General features: G+C 45.3%; 1 protein-coding gene across 2 annotated transcripts; it reads right to left on the reverse strand.

Moving 5' to 3' along the window:
* Nucleotides 1–13,007: 13,007 nt before the first annotated feature.
* On the reverse strand, nucleotides 13,008–17,116 carry LOC103702505 (protein IQ-DOMAIN 1). 2 transcript variants are annotated; one of them, XM_026802762.2, is made up of 4 exons: nucleotides 16,839–17,116; nucleotides 16,459–16,761; nucleotides 13,745–14,245; nucleotides 13,008–13,657 (listed from the first exon to the last, which is right to left on the reverse strand). In XM_026802762.2, exons 1-4 carry the CDS (start codon nucleotides 16,914–16,916, stop codon nucleotides 13,148–13,150), a joined length of 1,392 nt encoding a protein of 463 aa, XP_026658563.2. In that variant the 5' UTR covers nucleotides 16,917–17,116; the 3' UTR covers nucleotides 13,008–13,147. The 2 variants fall into 2 exon arrangements, with proteins under 2 accessions (XP_026658563.2, XP_008783186.2); XM_008784964.4 differs by having other exon boundaries at nucleotides 13,008–13,660; nucleotides 16,839–17,113.
* Nucleotides 17,117–18,225: the final 1,109 nt, after the last annotated feature.

Below are 18,225 nucleotides of genomic sequence, written 5' to 3' on the forward strand. Positions count from 1 at the left end.
ATATTCTATAAAAATATATTTATTACTCCTATAAATTATTAATTTTATAAAAATATGTTATTTTTCATTATAGAATTAATATTTTTATTTATACTTATAATAGATTTTTTAATACTAATAATTATTGTGATTAGAAATATAAAGTAGATAGGAGTAATATATTTAATATTTTTATATAAATATAAAATATAATAACATATTTCTACTATAATTTAAAATTATTCTTCAATAATAATAGGATAACAATATGATTAGTAATATATTATAATATAATATATATATATATATATATTATTAATATAATATATAATATCAACATAATATATATATATAATATTGACATAATATATTGATGGTATATTGATATATTTATTTTTTTACAAAATTAAGGGATATTTTTGTCTTTAATTTTCAATCCAAGATCACTATTCTAGAGTGATCTTGGATTTCCGACCTCAATGACGGGTATTCTATCATCGAGTTGGGCAGTGACTTGAAGAGTGGATGTGATTTAGGATCACCGCCACGTAAGATCACCGTGATGCAACCAAATGCGGTGATTTTATCATCTTCATCCATATTATTCTTGATTCTGGGACGATCATCTCATACCAAACGCCCCCATAGTTTATAAGTATATGGTGCACATTATTTGGTGATCCTTCATCTACTGCTGGCGGCCACCCATGGATACTGTCACGCCCCGGATCCGGATCCGTGACACGGCCGTGCTATTGCCGACTATCGCCCACAGTAGCACGCAGCCTCATACAGGGGTAACAGGTAGCCAAAAAGGATTCATCCTTATATATATATTAAAAGTTTGCAGTACAACCTTCAAGTTTGAAACCAAAAATACAGAACTTTTATGCTATTCAAATGTACAGAAGTATATAAGCTTCTCCAAAAATACGAAGCTCTGTAACAAAATAAAAACATATCTGATGGCGATCACTGGTGAGGATCTGAAAGAAAACGAAACACAAACAGATGTGAGCTACACGGCTCAGTAAGTAATCCTGCATAATCCTACCGGATCAACCAGTAGACTAAACATGTAAATCAGGGTTTTGAAAAGCTGACATGCATGTTTATCTAATAATCATCCTGGCATAATAAGTATGCAATTTAAACAAAGCAGTAGTGCAAATCACAAAATTTTCATATTTATATGCATATGAAACCGTGCCCCCCCGGCATGCCGTGGTCCTTTTTCTCTCGGATGCTACTGCGAAGTCAGACTCGGCTACTGGCGGGGCCAGCTCAGTTACTATTCAGCCACTGGCGGGGCAAGCTCAGTTACTATTCAGCCACTGGCGGGGCAGGCCCAATTCCAATTCAGCCACTGGCGGGGCAGCTCAGTTACTATTCAGCCACTGGCGGGGCAGCTCAGTTACTATTCAGCCACTGGCGGCTCAGTCATTCTCAGTAGCATCTTTGAGCCCATTATAGTGCCTCTGGGCTAGCTAAGACTTTATAAACTTACATGCATGATTATAATATCAGTATCATCATGTTGCATACATAGCCATAGCTTCTGCGATCATTAAAGTTACTTATGCATTGTAACATATCATGTATGAAACATATATACTTAAAATAAATGCTTAGGAACATTAATAACATAACATGATCCATAACAGGATTAGGACAGGTTACTTACAGTGATTCATTTTCTCCCAAGTTTCTTACGTCCTGGTGACGGATCCTGAGTCACTTAAAATCACATTATAATGAGCATATTATTTCCTTTTACTTGTTTGGATTCTACCCGAAATTTAGCCCAAGTCTAATGTGTTCATATTGGAGCCTTGATTGGGTCCATATGGTTTAATTGGCCTTCTAATTGGTCATTAGGCTTAATCCCAAGTTTAATTTGGGTTTAATTTTGGTTAAATTTATAGTCTGGCTTGTCCAGACTTAGCCCAATTTGATTGGGCTCGGGTTTAGTCAAATTTGGCTAAACCCTTTCCCCTTTTTTTTCTCTTTTTCTTTTTCTTTTTCTTTTTCTTTTTCTTTTTCTTTTTCTTTTTCTTTTTCTTTGGGCTTAACGGGTTGCGGGTTCGGATTCGGATCCGACCCGCGAACCCGTTATCAGGTTTTCTTCCCCCCTTCCAGAGGCTTCCGCCTCTTCATCTCCCGCTCTCCTCTCTCTCCTCTCTTTTCTCCTTCGTCTCCACCGAAACCATGCCTCCGGCCGGTCCTCCGGCCCCCTCCTTCTCCTCCGGCCAGATCTGTGGCCTTCTCCCTCTCGGTCACTCCCTCTCCTTCTCTCTCTCTTTCTCTTTCTTTCTTCTTTGTTTTCGCCGAGACCCTAGCCTCCGGCCGAGCCCTCGGCTTTCTTCTTCTCCTCCGGCCGGATCTACGGCCTCCTCTCTCTCTCCTTTCCTCCCTTGCTCTCTCTTTCTTCTTTTTTTTTTTCTTTATTTTCACCGAAACCCTGACTTCCGGCCCACCGAAACCCTCCTCTTCTTCCTTTTTCTTCCCTTGCAGGCGGCCGGGGAGACGAGGCTCCCCCCGATCTACCAACCGAGGTGGAGTTTCCCCCCCGGAGCGCCGGCGGAAGGGAAGGCCAGCCCTTCCTCCCTCCGAATTAATGCCGGAGAGGGGAAGGGCTCGGAGATGGGTCGGGATCCGGCTATAAACGAGAGCCTCCACCCGCTCCATCCACGGCAAGGCATGGCCGGAGGGGATGAAGCCTCAAGGTCCGGTGAGTTCTCTTTTTTTTTTTTTTTCTTTCTTTCTTTCTTTCTTCTTTTTCTTTTCTTCGGTCCTTCCTTCCGGCACCACCACCCCTTGCCGGAGAAGACGTGGTGGTCCGGCCGGGGCTGGCGGCCCTGTGGCCGCCTCTGTTGTCGTCCCGGCCAGATATGGCGGCCTGGGTTGCCCCCCCCCCCCCGAACCCCAAGGTACCCGCGGCCGAGGCCGCGGTGTCCGGTTCGTCAACAGGCCGAACCCGGTTGGGTTCGGTCCGGATGGTCGCGGCCTGTGAGTCCGGCCCGACCCAGGGATTGTGGGTTTTTCTCCCTCTCCTGTGCCGGCCTCCTCCCCTCTATGTCACTGTTGACACAGAGGGGAAGAGCACCCCACAGAGGGGTTTCTCCATGCTTTATAATTTTATTAACAGGGAGTCCATACCTGGTTTTAGTCGGGTGTAGTCGGGCAGTGCTTCCTCCCTGGTAGTCCCCCCTTCTTCAGAGCTTCAGGGCTCCTTGGCCTTAGGCTCCAGGGCTTCGGCTCCCTCTCTCTTTCTCTCGTTCGGTGTTTAGGGGGGTCTGTGATTTGGGGTTGCCGGCAGAGGCTTAAATATTTGTTTAGAGGATGAAACCCCCCTCTGAGAGGTCCCATCCTCTCCTTTCCTCCATACTTCGGGACTGGCCGCCGCCCCCCTTGTCTCCGGCGCGCCGGCATCGGCTGCCAGCAGGGGGTGCGGTAACCCCTCCCTGTCGGTCTTATCCCTTCGTTTTTTTTTTTTCCTGATAATAATTATGCTAGCTACAGTGAAATTTGGGCCCAACCCTTAACTGGGCCTATTTCTTATTGGGCCTAGTAGGTTGTGGGCCCGGACATTACATCCTTCCCCCCTTAAATAAATTTCGTCCTCGAAATTAAACATACCTCGGTTCTCGAAGAGCTGAGGGTAGCGTTGTCGCATCTCTTCCTTCAATTCCCAGGTAGCTTCCCTTTCAGTGTGTTTGGTCCACTGGACTTTAACGTAGGGAATGGTGCGCCTTCGGAGAATTTGCTCTTTTCTGTCTATGATGCGCAGGGGAGCCTCCTCATAGGTTAAATCTTTATTTAATTGCAGAGGCTCATGTGGTACCACATGGCTGGGATCCGGAACGTACCTCCGTAACAAAGAGACTTGAAAGACGTTGTGTACGCCTGATAGCTCTGAAGGTAGGGCCAATTTGTAGGCAACTTTGCCTATTCTAGCAAGAACCTCAAATGGGCCAATGTAGCGAGGACTTAATTTGCCGTGTCTTCCGAATCGGGTAATACCCTTTGATGGTGAAATTTTTAGGAAGACAAAGTTCCCCTCCAAAAATTCCAAGGCCCTTCTTCCTCTGTCAGCCCATCTTTTCTGTCTATCCTGGGCAGCCTGAAGCCTTTGCTTAATTAGTAGTACCTTGTCTCTAGTGTGCTGGGCCAGTTCGGGGCCTAGCATTTTCCGCTCCCCGACATCATCCCAGTGTAAGGAGGATCGGCATCTTCTCCCATAGAGAGCTTCGTATGGGGCCATCTGGATACTGGAATGGTAGCTATTGTTATAAGCAAATTCCACCAGTGGTATGTGACTATCCCAGTTTCCACCTAGGTCCACAGTGCAAGCCCTCAGCATGTCTTCCAGAGTTTGGATTGTCCGCTCTGACTGGCCGTCAGTCTGGGGGTGGTATGCTGTACTGAGCCTCAGTCCGGTACCCATGGCCTTCTGAAAGCTTTCCCAGAATCTGGACACGAATCGGGGGTCACGATCAGAAATGATACTCACTGGTACTCCGTGCAGGCGTACAATCTCATCGATGTATAATTGGGCCAGCTTGTCTAAAGGAGTACCAATTCTGAATGGCAGAAAATGAGCTGATTTTGTAAGGCGATCAACAATCACCCACACTGCATCATTCTTTCTCACCGTTTTGGGGAGTCCTATAACAAAATCCATCGTGATGTGCTCCCACTTCCATTCAGAAATTTCTATTGGTTCCAGCAACCCTGCTGGCCTCTGGTGCTCTGCTTTTACTAGCTGACAGGTCAAGCATCGGGCCACAAACTCAGCTATTTCTCTCTTCATCCCCTTCCACCAGTAATGTTCCCGAAGGTCCCGGTACATTTTAGTATTGCCTGGATGAATAGAGAAACGGGATTGGTGGGCTTCTTCCATGATTTCCCTTTTTAGGTCAACATTTGCCGGTACACACAGTCGGTGGCCAAACCTTAGAGTGCCATCTGGGTGCATTTGGAGTTCGGGTCGCAACCCTTTCTCCACTTCATCCTTGAGCTGGCAAATGTGCTCATCAGACTGCTGGGCAACCTTTATTCTATCGATCAAGGTTGGTTGTATACTCAAGGCGGCCAGCAAAATTTTTGTAGTTTGGGTAACCACCTCAACCTGCATTTTATCGAGATCCTTCTGAATCTGTGGTTGAGTGGTGAGTAAAGTGGCGGAGCTTATAACTGACTTTCTGCTTAGGGCATCCGCCACCACGTTGGCCTTTCCTGGGTGGTATTTAATACTCAAGTCATAATCCTTCAAGAGTTCCAACCACCTTCTTTGCCTCATATTCAATTCCTTCTGGGTGAATATATACTTCAGGCTCTTGTGGTCGGTGTACACATCACAGTGTTCGCCATACAAATAATGTCTCCAAAGTTTCAAGGCGAACACTACTGCGACCAACTCTAGGTCATGTGTCGGGTAGTTCTGTTCATAGGGTTTCAGCTGTCTCGAGGCATAGGCTACCACCTTGCCATCTTGCATCAGCACACAGCCTAGCCCGTTCTTGGAAGCATCACTGTAGATGGTAAATTCTCCAGTTAAGGACGGTAATGTCAAAATTGGGGCAGAAACTAACCTTTGTTTAAGCTCCTGGAAGCTCCTCTCACACTTGCCGTCCCAGATAAACTTGGCCCGTTTCTTAGTCAACTGGGTCAAGGGGGTAGCTATTTTGGAGAACCCTTCCGCAAATCGCCGGTAATACCCGGCTAATCCCAAAAAGCTTCTTATAGTTGTACCTTCAATTCCCTTAACTCAGCAGGGGCCATCCGGTAAGGAGCCTTGGAGACTGGCCCTTCTCCTGGTGCGAGGTCGATTGTGAATTCGATCTCTCGGTCTGGGGGTAATCCTGGTAATTCCTCCGGGAAGACATCCGGATATTCTCTGATTACTGGAATATCTTCCAGTTTGGTCTCTTTCTGGGTATCCATTACACAGGCCAGATAGGCCATACACCCTTTTCTCACAGCCTTTCCAGCTTTCAAGGCAGAAATAAAGTGTAGTGTAGGAGCATCTTGAAGGGTATATCGCCCTGAAAGAAAAATTCTTGCTCCCCAGGTATCCGAAATACCACCTTCTTGTGGTAACAATCAATGTGGGCATGATACTGTGACATCCAGTCCATGCCCAAGATAATATCAAAGTCTTGCATGTCAAGCTGTAAAAGATTTGTCTCTAATTCTTTTTCCCCTATCTGAATTATGCAATCTTTATATTTAGTGTCAACAATTGCGATTTTCTGAAGGGGTGTAGCAACATGCCATGGTTCCACTAATTTCTCAGATGTGCTATGTAATTGTCTGGAAAAGCTAACCGACACGAAAGAATGCGTAGAACCAGAATCAAATAGAATGAGGGCAGGAACCAAGTTGACCAGAAGTGTACCTGTCACCACTTGATCGCTAGCACTGGCATCCTGTCGAGTCAGTGCGAAAACCCGAGGGTTACCCCTCGATCTCTGGTCCTCTGGTGCAGTATGTCTGGGCTCGTCCTTCTTTCGGCTAGGGCAGTTGCGGGCGATGTGTCCTGTCTGCCCGCAAGAATAACAAGCTCCGGTCTTCTTCATGCAGGTACCCCTGTGGTTTCCGCCACAGGTGGGGCAGCCTCTGCTCTGTCTCTTCTTGGGCACAGACCCCTTGCTGCCTCCAGCCCCACTACTCGGTGCTCCTGATGACCGGGTCCTCTTCAGGTCCTCCCTCTCTCTCCCGGACCGTATCAGGTCAGCCTCAACCTTCAAGGCTCGGTGCAGTACATCTTTGTAGCTTGAGAATAAATGGGAGGATATTCGGGACCGAATCCCATACCTCAATTCCTGCTCAAACCGGTTCACCTCACTTCTCTCATCCTCCATGAACTTGGGGCAAAATCGTCCCAGTTCGTTAAATTTATTGGCGTACTCCAGAACGGACATCTGGTCAGTCTGGGTTAGTGTCAAAAACTCATTCTGCTTCGCCAGGTGCACTGAGTCCGGAAAGTATTGATTGTAAAACATCCTCTTAAAGTCCCTCCAGGTGAGTCTGTCAACGGCATAAGCCGTCTCCATGGCCGTCCACCAGTATTCGGCGTTTCCTGTCAGCATAGAGGTCGCCAGCCGGACTGTCACCTCATCAGGAAAGTGGAGGGCTCGGAACATCTTCTCTATCTCCCGGATCCATGTTTCAGCCGCCATAGGGTCAGACCCACCCTCAAAGGTCGGGGGGGTTCAGTCGGCGGAACCTCTCATAGCAGGAGTCTGCTGATGGCATAGCGGCCAACTGCATCATCTGCTGCTGTTGCAGCACTTGCGCCATAAGCCGATACACTCCGGCTAGGCCTGCCTGACCTGCTGCAGACCGTGGAGTATCCGGGGAAACTGACCGCTCGCTGGGCTCCGGGAAGGGTGGTCTCCGGTCGTCATCCATATCTTCCTAATGATCACCTAGCAGTCAAAAATTTTTAAAGTGAGGTTATGATAAACTAGCATATTATAACATTTTCTATGACGGTGACATTCTTAACTACCCTTTTCCTTAGGCATTTTATGGTTATTCTATTGTTTAACCTAAGGCTCTGATACCACTAGGTGTCACGCCCCGGATCCGGATCCGTGACACGGCCGTGCTATTGCCGACTATCGCCCACAGTAGCACGCAGCCTCATACAGGGGTAACAGGTAGCCAAAAAGGATTCATCCTTATATATATATATTAAAAGTTTGCAGTACAACCTTCAAGTTTGAAACCAAAAATACAGAACTTCTATGCTATTCAAATGTACAGAAGTATATAAGCTTCTCCAAAAATACGAAGCTCTGTAACAAAATAAAAACATATCTGATGGCGATCACTGGTGAGGATCTGAAAGAAAACGAAACACAAACAGATGTGAGCTACACGGCTCAGTAAGTAATCCTGCATAATCCTACCGGATCAACCAGTAGACTAAACATGTAAATCAGGATTTTGAGAAGCTGACATGCATGTTTATCTAATAATCATCCTGGCATAATAAGTATGCAATTTAAACAAAGCAGTAGTGCAAATCACAAAATTTTCATATTTATATGCATATGAAACCGTGCCCCCCCCCCCCGGCATGCCGTGGTCCTTTTTCTCTCGGATGCTACTGCGAAGTCAGACTCGGCCACTGGCGGGGCCAGCTCAGTTACTATTCAGCCACTGGCGGGGCAAGCTCAGTTACTATTCAGCCACTGGCGGGGCAGGCCCAATTCCAATTCAGCCACTGGCGGGGCAGCTCAGTTACTATTCAGCCACTGGCGGGGCAGCTCAGTTACTATTCAGCCACTGGCGGCTCAGTCATTCTCAGTAGCATCTTTGAGCCCATTATAGTGCCTCTGGGCTAGCTAAGACTTTATAAACTTACATGCATGATTATAATATCAGTATCATCATGTTGCATACATAGCCATAGCTTCTGCGATCATTAAAGTTACTTATGCATTGTAACATATCATGTATAAAAAATATATACTTAAAATAAATGCTTAGGAAACATTAATAACATAACATGATCCATAACAGGATTAGGACAGGTTACTTACAGTGATTCGTTTTCTCCCAAGTTTCTTACGTCCTGGTGACGGATCCTGAGTCACCTAAAATCACATTATAATGAGCATATTATTTCCTTTTACTTGTTTGGATTCTACCCGAAATTTAGCCCAAGTCTAATGTGTTCATATTGGAGCCTTGATTGGGTCCATATGGTTTAATTGGCCTTCTAATTGGTCATTAGGCTTAATCCCAAGTTTAATTTGGGTTTAATTTTGGTTAAATTTATAGTCTGGCTTGTCCAGACTTAGCCCAATTTGATTGGGCTCGGGTTTAGTCAAATTTGGCTAAACCCTTTCCCCTTTTTTTTTTTCTCTTTTTCTTTTTCTTTTTCTTTTTCTTTTTCTTTGGGCTTAACGGGTTGCGGGTTCGGATTCGGATCCGACCCGCGAACCCGTTATCAGGTTTTCTTCCCCCCTTCCAGAGGCTTCCGCCTCTTCATCTCCCGCTCTCCTCTCTCTCCTCTCTTTTCTCCTTCGTCTCCACCGAAACCATGCCTCCGGCCGGTCCTCCGGCCCCCTCCTTCTCCTCCGGCCAGATCTGTGGCCTTCTCCCTCTCGGTCACTCCCTCTCCTTCTCTCTCTCTTTCTCTTTCTTTCTTCTTTGTTTTCGCCGAGACCCTAGCCTCCGGCCGAGCCCTCGGCTTTCTTCTTCTCCTCCGGCCGGATCTACGGCCTCCTCTATCTCTCCTTTCCTCCCTTGCTCTCTCTTTCTTCTTTTTTTTTTTTTCTTTATTTTCACCGAAACCCTGACTTTCAGCCCACCGAAACCCTCCTCTTCTTCCTTTTTCTTCCCTTGCAGGCGGCCGGGGAGACGAGGCTCCCCCCGATCTACCAACCGAGGTGGAGTTTCCCCCCCGGAGCGCCGGCGGAAGGGAAGGCCAGCCCTTCCTCCCTCCGAATTAATGCCGGAGAGGGGAAGGGCTCGGAGATGGGTCGGGATCCGGCTATAAACGAGAGCCTCCACCCGCTCCGTCCACGGCAAGGCATGGCCGGAGGGGATGAAGCCTCAAGGTCCGGTGAGTTCTCTTTTTTTTTTTTTTTTTCTTTTTTCTTTCTTTCTTTCTTTCTTCTTTTTCTTTTCTTCGGTCATTCCTTCCGGCACCACCACCCCTTGCCGGAGAAGAGGTGGTGGTCCGGCCGGGGCTGGCGGCCCTGTGGCCGCCTCTGTTGTCGTCCCGGCCAGATATGGCGGCCTGGGTTGCCCCCCCCCGAACCCCAAGGTACCCGCGGCCGAGGCCGCGGTGTCCGGTTCGTGAACAGGCCGAACCCGGTTGGGTTCAGTCCGGATGGTCGCGGCCTGTGAGTCCGGCCCGACCCAGGGATTGTGGGTTTTTCTCCCTCTCCTGTGCCGGCCTCCTCCCCTCTATGTCACTGTTGACACAGAGGGGAAGAGCACCCCACAGAGGGGTTTCTCCATGCTTTATAATTTTATTAACAGGGAGTCCATACCTGGTTTTAGTCGGGTGTAGTCGGGCAGTGCTTCCTCCCTGGTAGTCCCCCCTTCTTCAGAGCTTCAGGGCTCCTTGGCCTTAGGCTCCAGGGCTTCGGCTCCCTCTCTCTTTCTCTCGTTCGGTGTTTAGGGGGGTCTGTGATTTGGGGTTGCCGGCAGAGGCTTAAATATTTGTTTAGAGGATGAAACCCCCCTCTGAGAGGTCCCATCCTCTCCTTTCCTCCATACTTCGGGACTGGCTGCCGCCCCCCTTGTCTCCGGCGCGCCGGCATCGGCTGCCAGCAGGGGGTGCGGTAACCCCTCCCTGTCGGTCTTATCCCTTCGTTTTTTTTTTTTTTTTCTGATAATAGTTATGCTGGCTACAGTGAAATTTGGGCCCAACTCTTAACTGGGCCTATTTCTTATTGGGCCTAGTAGGTTGTGGGCCCGGACATTACAGATACAAAGCACTGCGGTGTGGGGGCAGCGTCATGGAGAATTCTGGTTAATTAATATGGGCTTGCATCTATCATTTGTCCGGCCGGTTCTATATATTTTTTCTTAAAGCAAAAATATATATAATTATAAATTTTCATGTGAGATCATCCCCACCGCGACCCCCTGACAATTTTCCCTGGTTACAGGAGACATTTTGATTCCTTCAATGCCTTATGCATTAAATTATCTTTTCGTTGCTTGCCAAACTTTGTGCCTTTTTTCAGATGTCACGTTTTTTCATTTTTCAACAAAAATCTCTTTAACTTTTTGCCATCTTGCCTATTCCATAGTTGTAGTTTCCTACCTTCTATTTTAATGTTCACGGGATATATATATATATATATATATATATATATATATATATATATATATATTATAGTAAAATGACAGTTTTGAAGTTGATGAATATTTTTTCTCGAGTCCATCTATCAATATTTATATCAAGAATATTTTTCTCTATTTTTTAAAAAATTGATTTAATTACCCCATGCCTTTCTCATCGCTAAGAATTGTGTACACTTTTTTCTTCCAAATTGAACCTTTTTCTTTAAACTTTTAGCCACGTTAAATTTTATTTTTTCATCCAATTAAACTCCCGAATGACTAGAATCCTTATTTATGTCTCCTAAATGATAATGTAAAATCCAGCAAATTGGGCCTGGTCCACTTGACCGGCCCACTCACTTTGGCCCAACAAAAAAAAAGGAAAAAAAATTGCATGTGCCACACACGTGCCTGGAGAGAAGAGGTCTCCTAACGGGAGTCTTCTTCCTCTTTGAGTTGGTCGGACGAAATCCGACTTCAGGTTGGATTCTGATCATGGACAAGCACTATTTAAAGCTCCCTCACTCATCCCTCTTCCACTTCACCGAAGAACCCAGCCGTCACCAAATTTCTTTTCAATTTCTTCTGCGGTCGTCGACTGTGTCAACGTCATTGTCGCGGTTAACCGCCGTCGAAAACCAGATAAGGACCTGACCTCTCTTAAGCTACTCTTTCTCTCCTTCTTCTGGGGTCGTCGAGAGCCTCAATTAGGTCGGTAATCTTCGAATTTTTGGTGGAAAAGGGTGATGTGCTATGTTTTCCTATTTTATTGGATCGATCGCTTCTCTTATTGATTCTGATTTGTTTCGTCATCGGCGCTTGTCACTAAATCTCTCTCTGGCTCCCTTGATGGCTATGGCCTTGACCAGAGTTCCGACCACCGAGGCACCTCAGTTCCATGATTCAAGAGGGGATCGGAAACTCTTGTTTTGATCTGATGCCACCAGTCATTGCCACCCATAGTGGGTAGCCATAAGTTCCTTGGCTTGAGGCACCACCACAACTACCTTCTCCCTCTTCCTTTTTTCTTCCCTTGGATGGAGACAGACCTTGCTCTCTCTGCCTCTCTCCGATCTCTCTCTTCCCCGCTTTCTCTCTCTGCAAAGTTTTTTCTCTTAATTCATGGCAAGACATGTTGAATAATCTAGGTTGACCCGTGCTATTGACAATCAAACTCAAAACCCTGATTGAACCCGAACAAAGATTCTCTCTCTTCTTTATTCTCTCTGTATAATGTCTCTCTCTATCTAGATTTTCTTTTTCTACTATCTCTAGAGATGATAGACGAGTAGGATACTTTTCTTCATGATTTTGGGTCAACCCTAGTAAAGCATCCTGATCCATGATCGTCGGGTGACGTTTCAGCTCCCATCTTGGCTCCTGCGAGGCATTGTTATATTTGATCACCACAATTTTTATTGAACTATTTGTGTCCTAGTCCGAGCATAATTCGATGAATTTTATTTTGATCAAGCCGACCGAAGTGTGGGGCATTCTCACTTGGTCAATTCTATGAAGATGTTTCGAGAGCCATGAGGGAGCAAAGGACATTAGCAATGGCAAAGAGAGGAAGTGAGAGATGAGGGCGCGATGGATGGAGAAGCCAATGGCCCTCAGCTTCTTCTCGACGGTCCAAGCTTGGATCTTCCTGTTGTCTATCAACAGCAAGTTGCAGGTTTGCACTGCTCGCACCATCTCGAAGTGGTCGATGCTGCTACTATGCCTCATCACTCTCACTTGCTATGCCGCAAAAGGAGCCATCGAAGGTGGTCAAAGAGGATGAAGTAGCCGGACGGTTTTAGATTTCAGAGAGGTATTTTAGAAATTTTGAATCATTTAGACCATCATGTGATAGTCATGCAACCATCTTATTAAGGAGATGATAAAAATTAAGTCATTGTCGATCAAAATTGCAATTTTATGGACGAGATTGAGACATTTTTAAGGGGATGTGCCAATTGGCAAAAATGCAACTCGGGTAAGGAACATATTTTTTATAGAAAAAATTCTACATCGCACGAAAACGAAACGTTCGCCATTTTAATTTTATATAAAATTCCCCAAAACTCCACTCCACACTAGTTCCGATTCCCTCACTATTTTAAAATATTTACAATATTTTCGACTTTCCAGCATCCAAAGATGCTCTGTCTTTTATCACAAGCAGCGCATAAACTATATATATATATATATATATATATATATATATATACCCAAAAAACAAAATATTATATAAATAACAAATCCAAATCCAACAAGAACTCAAGACTCGATCGATCATCACGCATGATAGATAACAACAGCACGGATATAAGTACACGACCCATGCATGCATGCATCCATGCATCCATCAAACGTATATGCCCCTCCTCCCGTCCCCTCCCACCGGCGGCGTCCAGTCATCCTCACCGTAGCTGGAATCCGGACTGTACCCTGTGTGCCGCCTTGTCTGAACACGGAGCCCACCACCCCCGCGGCTCGGGCTCCTCCCAGGTCCTCCCGAGCTCGACGACTCCCTGCTGAGCCCCGACCCCGCCCTCCCAGTCGACGGATTCCACTGAGCCGCATGCCGCCTGGCCGCCGGTACATGGCTCCGAACCTTGGCCCTGGCTGACTGAGTCGCAGCCATGTAACTCGGCACCGCCGTAGTCTCATCCCGACGATCGTGCACCGGATTGGATGGGCTTCGTCCAAGGTCCATCTCGACGGTCTTCTCCGACAGGTCTACGGTGTTGGTGGCCGTGACGTAGGAGCTCTCAGGCGGCACCGGCGGTGCATCGCGCCTGGCCTGCCACTGCTGGGTGGCCATCCAGCGCTCCAGCCAGTTCCAGCCCCACTGGGGCTTCTCAGGCTTCCACTGCTGCTGCCAATTGTGTACAGATGAAGTGTGTCAATGTAGTACCGTGTTAACTGCATACTAGAGACAACTGAAGATAGAAATGGATACCTGTGAAGTGTAAGCATACGCGAGGGCTCTTTCACGACGAATGACGGCGTCATGCTTGCGCTGGGAGTTGGCCTTCATGGTCTCCAAGGTTTGGTGGCCCGCGTCCCAGTCTCTAAAGCCAAAGCCGTCCTTGGATGAGGGGCTTTTGTTACCGATGGGATGGCTTCCTTGTTCTTCTTCTTCGTCCTCGTATTGTTCTTCCATAGCGAAGTCTTGGCGGCGGTGGCGGTGGTGGTCACGGCCTCCACCTTTGATGTGGTCGAGGTAGTCGGAGAAGGGTTCGTGGGTCAGGACTTTGGTGGCGGTGGAGGGAGGGCGGGGGAAGAGGGAGCTGCGAGAGTGCTGGGAGAACTGGATGCGGCGAGCGCGTACGCGGGCCTGGACGCGGACGAGGGCCTGCATGCAGCGCATCGTCATCTGGGCCTGCTTCCGGACGTGGTGACCTCGGAACAGGGCCTGCAGCCGCACCAGCCCTCTCAACGCCCGCAGGGCTCTCCGGGCCTGTACCACCGTTCCCCATGTTAATATGGTTCGACAGTTGCAACCAAAAAAAAGGTTCAACGCTTTGTTCTCTCTCTCTTATAATAATAAAAAAAAAAGGGTGGCGAAGCTACCCGTGAACTGTAGTTTACAAAGATCTAAAGATTACAAGAAATCAGGTAAAGATCAATCCCAGAATACCAGTCAAAGAAAAGACCAAATTTAAAATGGCTCACAGTTTGTGCAATAAGTAATATAAGGTTCCAGTTCAGCCACCTACAGGTTGCAAATATCGCTCCAAGGATCTTCGCCGGGTGATATATAAAAGAAAAACAAATTAAAACAAAGAACAGAAGCATACAACATTTGTTGACATAGTGCACATCATGTGGTTGCAGTATTGAACCTTAGCAAATTAGCTCTCCACAGGAACAATTTTTTCTCGCCAAATTATTTTTCTTTTAGGAAAGCCAATTTCTAAAATATTTATGCTTGAAAAATAGTTTTGAGATGTTTAATTGACCATACAAAAACGGCATATTCTAAGGTATTGTTTGAGCAGCTACTTTTCTTAACTAATTATATAAAATATTTATTATATATTTAATAAAAAATTTATTCATATATTTTGATAGTTTAAGAATAGTTTTGAAAAAAAAAATCTTAATTACCCATAAAAAAAGCTTTTCTATGTCCCTCGTAAATTTTTTTCATAAAATATAAGAATCGTATTTTCATAAAAAATACTACTTTTTTATTTTTTAAATTCTAACCAAATAAAAAAAATTCTTCAATTTTTTTGTCAAGACCATATTTATTTATTTATTTATTTATTTTCGCCACAAACCAATCAAGTCGTATTTTTTGCCGATAAGGCTCTTACTATACGAGAACATGATAAAACGTTGACACCAAAACGCTCGGTGCAAGCGAAATGAACAAAGTCTGCTTTGTATCTCGTCATGCTTGCCGCAGGAATTTTGCAACATAATCGAGTCGTAACACGTACGACGATGTAGGCTCTTTAGGTGAAGAGGATCTGTCCATTTTCGCGAACAGGACTTCCTGACTGAGCATAGGCGAGGCCTTTTATCTTGTCAGGTTCATTCCAATTAATAAAACCCGTGAAGAGTAACAGGGTTATGGTACCGAATTATAATAAAATAACATAAAACAATAGTGAAAAGGAATTCGGACTCAAAAGTTTGAAAAAAAGTTAATATAACACTTATTTTATTAGAGTAAAAGGGTTATTTATTAGAGTTATATATTACTCAACGTAGCAGGCAAGGAACCAACTAAAAGCAAGTGTGGTGTTGCATGGCTGAGATCGGATCGAGTCCGTATTGTCCATGTCCTGACGGTGGTTCCAAGTTCCAATAATCCGTGCTGCAAGACCAGACCTGACCCTTTGCAATCTGAACCCAAAACCTAGTAATCATAGCCTTTGGGTCCACAGCTTTTCCACTTGTTGGTCGGGCAAGTCTGCCAAACCCACTAGCGGATAGAAAACCAGGGACCATTCTTAAAGCAACGGATGTCATAATAACATTATAACTACCATAATATCCATCTTAAATGATAACTTCTATAATAGCAATAATAACCATTTTGCAGACTCCCATTATACACATTCTTTATTAAAAAGAAAGCAGCCGTAGGTCCTTCTCATCAAAATATGATGCTTCCAAATATTCATCTGTATAAAAATTCAAAGTATAATAACTTTCTCTATTATATAACTATGCTGTTTTTTCGCCATTGTTTTGTCATTTTTTGTAATTATGTTGTTATGGTAGTCTGGAGAGGAAGAGTTGCATGGAAAACTCTGAGACTTATTATTTTTTAATTTTATTATATATATTCGTACTCATACTATATAAAATAATTATTTTAGTAGAAAATAAATAAATAAAATAGAATAGAACTATTAATTAGGAAATCCTAGGATGGGGTTTTTTGGTGTGTGTGTGTGTTGGGGGCCGTTGGGTGGTCTTAGAAAAGTAATGGGGGATGGTGCCAAGCAAACGTGGCGTTATATCACACAATTGTTCGTCGGATTCACACGAAAAGCCCTGCATCTCTTGAGCGAAATTTTTTTTCTCAATTTCCCTAATTTCTTTTTATAAAGGCTGCGTAACTAGGTTTCCATTCGTTAATCGCACATAAAGATGAATTTTTTGATTCGAAAAAAAAGGGGGAAACGATGTAGGACAAGGGAATCGGCGACGTACCAGGTATCCGCGGTAGTAGGACTGGATGCGAACCGCGGCCTTCTCCTCCCTAGAGAGTCGGCCGTACCCCGCCAGCCTCACCACCTTTGCCGCCGCCTCCGCGGCCGCCGCCGCCGCCTCGGCCGCAGCCGCCGTCGCCACCGCCACCGCGATCGCGTGCTCCCTGTCCTCCTCCTCTGCCGCCCCCAACGACCCGCCGCCGTCGTTCGTGGCCTCCGGCGACGTCTCCGCCGGGAAATGCTCCACCGACACTATCTCCGGCGTGTCATTTCCCTCCGCCTCGACCTCCCTCCCCCTCTGCCTCTGGGAAAAATAATTCCGGAAAAAATCAATTTTAGATCGAATTTGGAAGCGTGGGGATGGTGAGGGGAGAGACTGACCCTTCGGTCGAGGTCTTTTGAGGAGGAGGGCTTGAAGACTCTCTTGACGGTTGAGAACCAGCCGGCCTTCTTCCCCATTCGATGCTGGTTTTTGATTCACGGCGTCACGATTCTGCGTCAAACTCTGAGTGATCGCGGGGGCGTTGCAACGAAGATAGGCAGGACGGGAAGGGAAGGAGAGAAGTTGGGGAGGGAAATGCGGTGGCGGTGAAAAGACGGGGGGTTGCGGGTGAGCTAATAAGTGCAATGCCGACCGTATTTATCGTCTGTCACGGGAACGCGACTACTTGCCATATCCCCGCGATCCAAAGGAAAAGCGGGGTAAAAGATTATAGAGAGAGATGGGGGGTTCAATCGGCCTCACGACTAGGGGCTAGGTTCGCTTGCCTCGTGCACCGCTTGCATTAGTGTCGGTGTCTTGGAATTGGTGCCGCTACAGGAAGAAAAAATTTCGAGCTGTGTCGATGCCATGCATGATTTCAATACAAGGTCACGGACTTCAATCAATCCCGGGGTGGGAAGGTTAAATAATTGCATGAGTCATAATTTTCGTATTTCTATCTACTAATACAATTGGGATGCTGAGGAAGTCCAAATATCTTTCATGTATATCGAATTACGAATAAAATAACTAATTGAATTGTTTTCTTTACTGCCTATCATTTCGGAGAGATTCTTTGAAACCTAGCTTGTATCTGTTTCTCCATCTTTATGTCATCTTCTTTCTCTCGACTTTAATGGCAGTAATTATATGAAATTAACGTGAGCAGCCGATATACCAAAAAATAATAAGTATGAAGAGAAACAAATTGGTTGTGCTGCTAGAGGTTTTATTGGTTCACAGCAATGCGTTGTACAAGCTGAATGAAATTTAAAATCTTTGAAGAGGATTATCACTGCACATCCCATTGATAAACACATGGTATGGTGCATAAATGGCGAATTAAAGATGGTATCAAGTGTCGTTATGTGATTGGTCCAATTAAGGCATCTTCTTAAGCCAACAAAACGTTTATTCCATATAAACGAGGGCCATGTTCGTTCTCACAAGTCATTATTCCTTATCTTGTTGGTTTTTTTATGCAAATGGATAAATAGATTTGACTTTGAGCATGGAGTAAGCTTTCTGTACCACTACTCTCTTCACACCAAAAATAAATAAATAAATAAATAAAAATAAGGTTGTATTTGTGAAGTCACTTTCCTTCTTGATTAACAGCAATCTTCAGTGATAGACTTACTAATTATTTAACGGAAATTAATTGTTTATTGTACTTCTAAAGATAAATTTATATTCTGACAAAAAAATAATATCCCTGAGAGCCCTTATATATTCATGGCTGCTTTCATAATGCTGTAGATTGTAAATTTCAATTTTACCGCTTAT

This window comes from Phoenix dactylifera, chromosome 8, assembly GCF_009389715.1.
Source record: "Phoenix dactylifera cultivar Barhee BC4 chromosome 8, palm_55x_up_171113_PBpolish2nd_filt_p, whole genome shotgun sequence".
Classification (NCBI taxonomy): domain Eukaryota; kingdom Viridiplantae; phylum Streptophyta; class Magnoliopsida; order Arecales; family Arecaceae; genus Phoenix; species Phoenix dactylifera.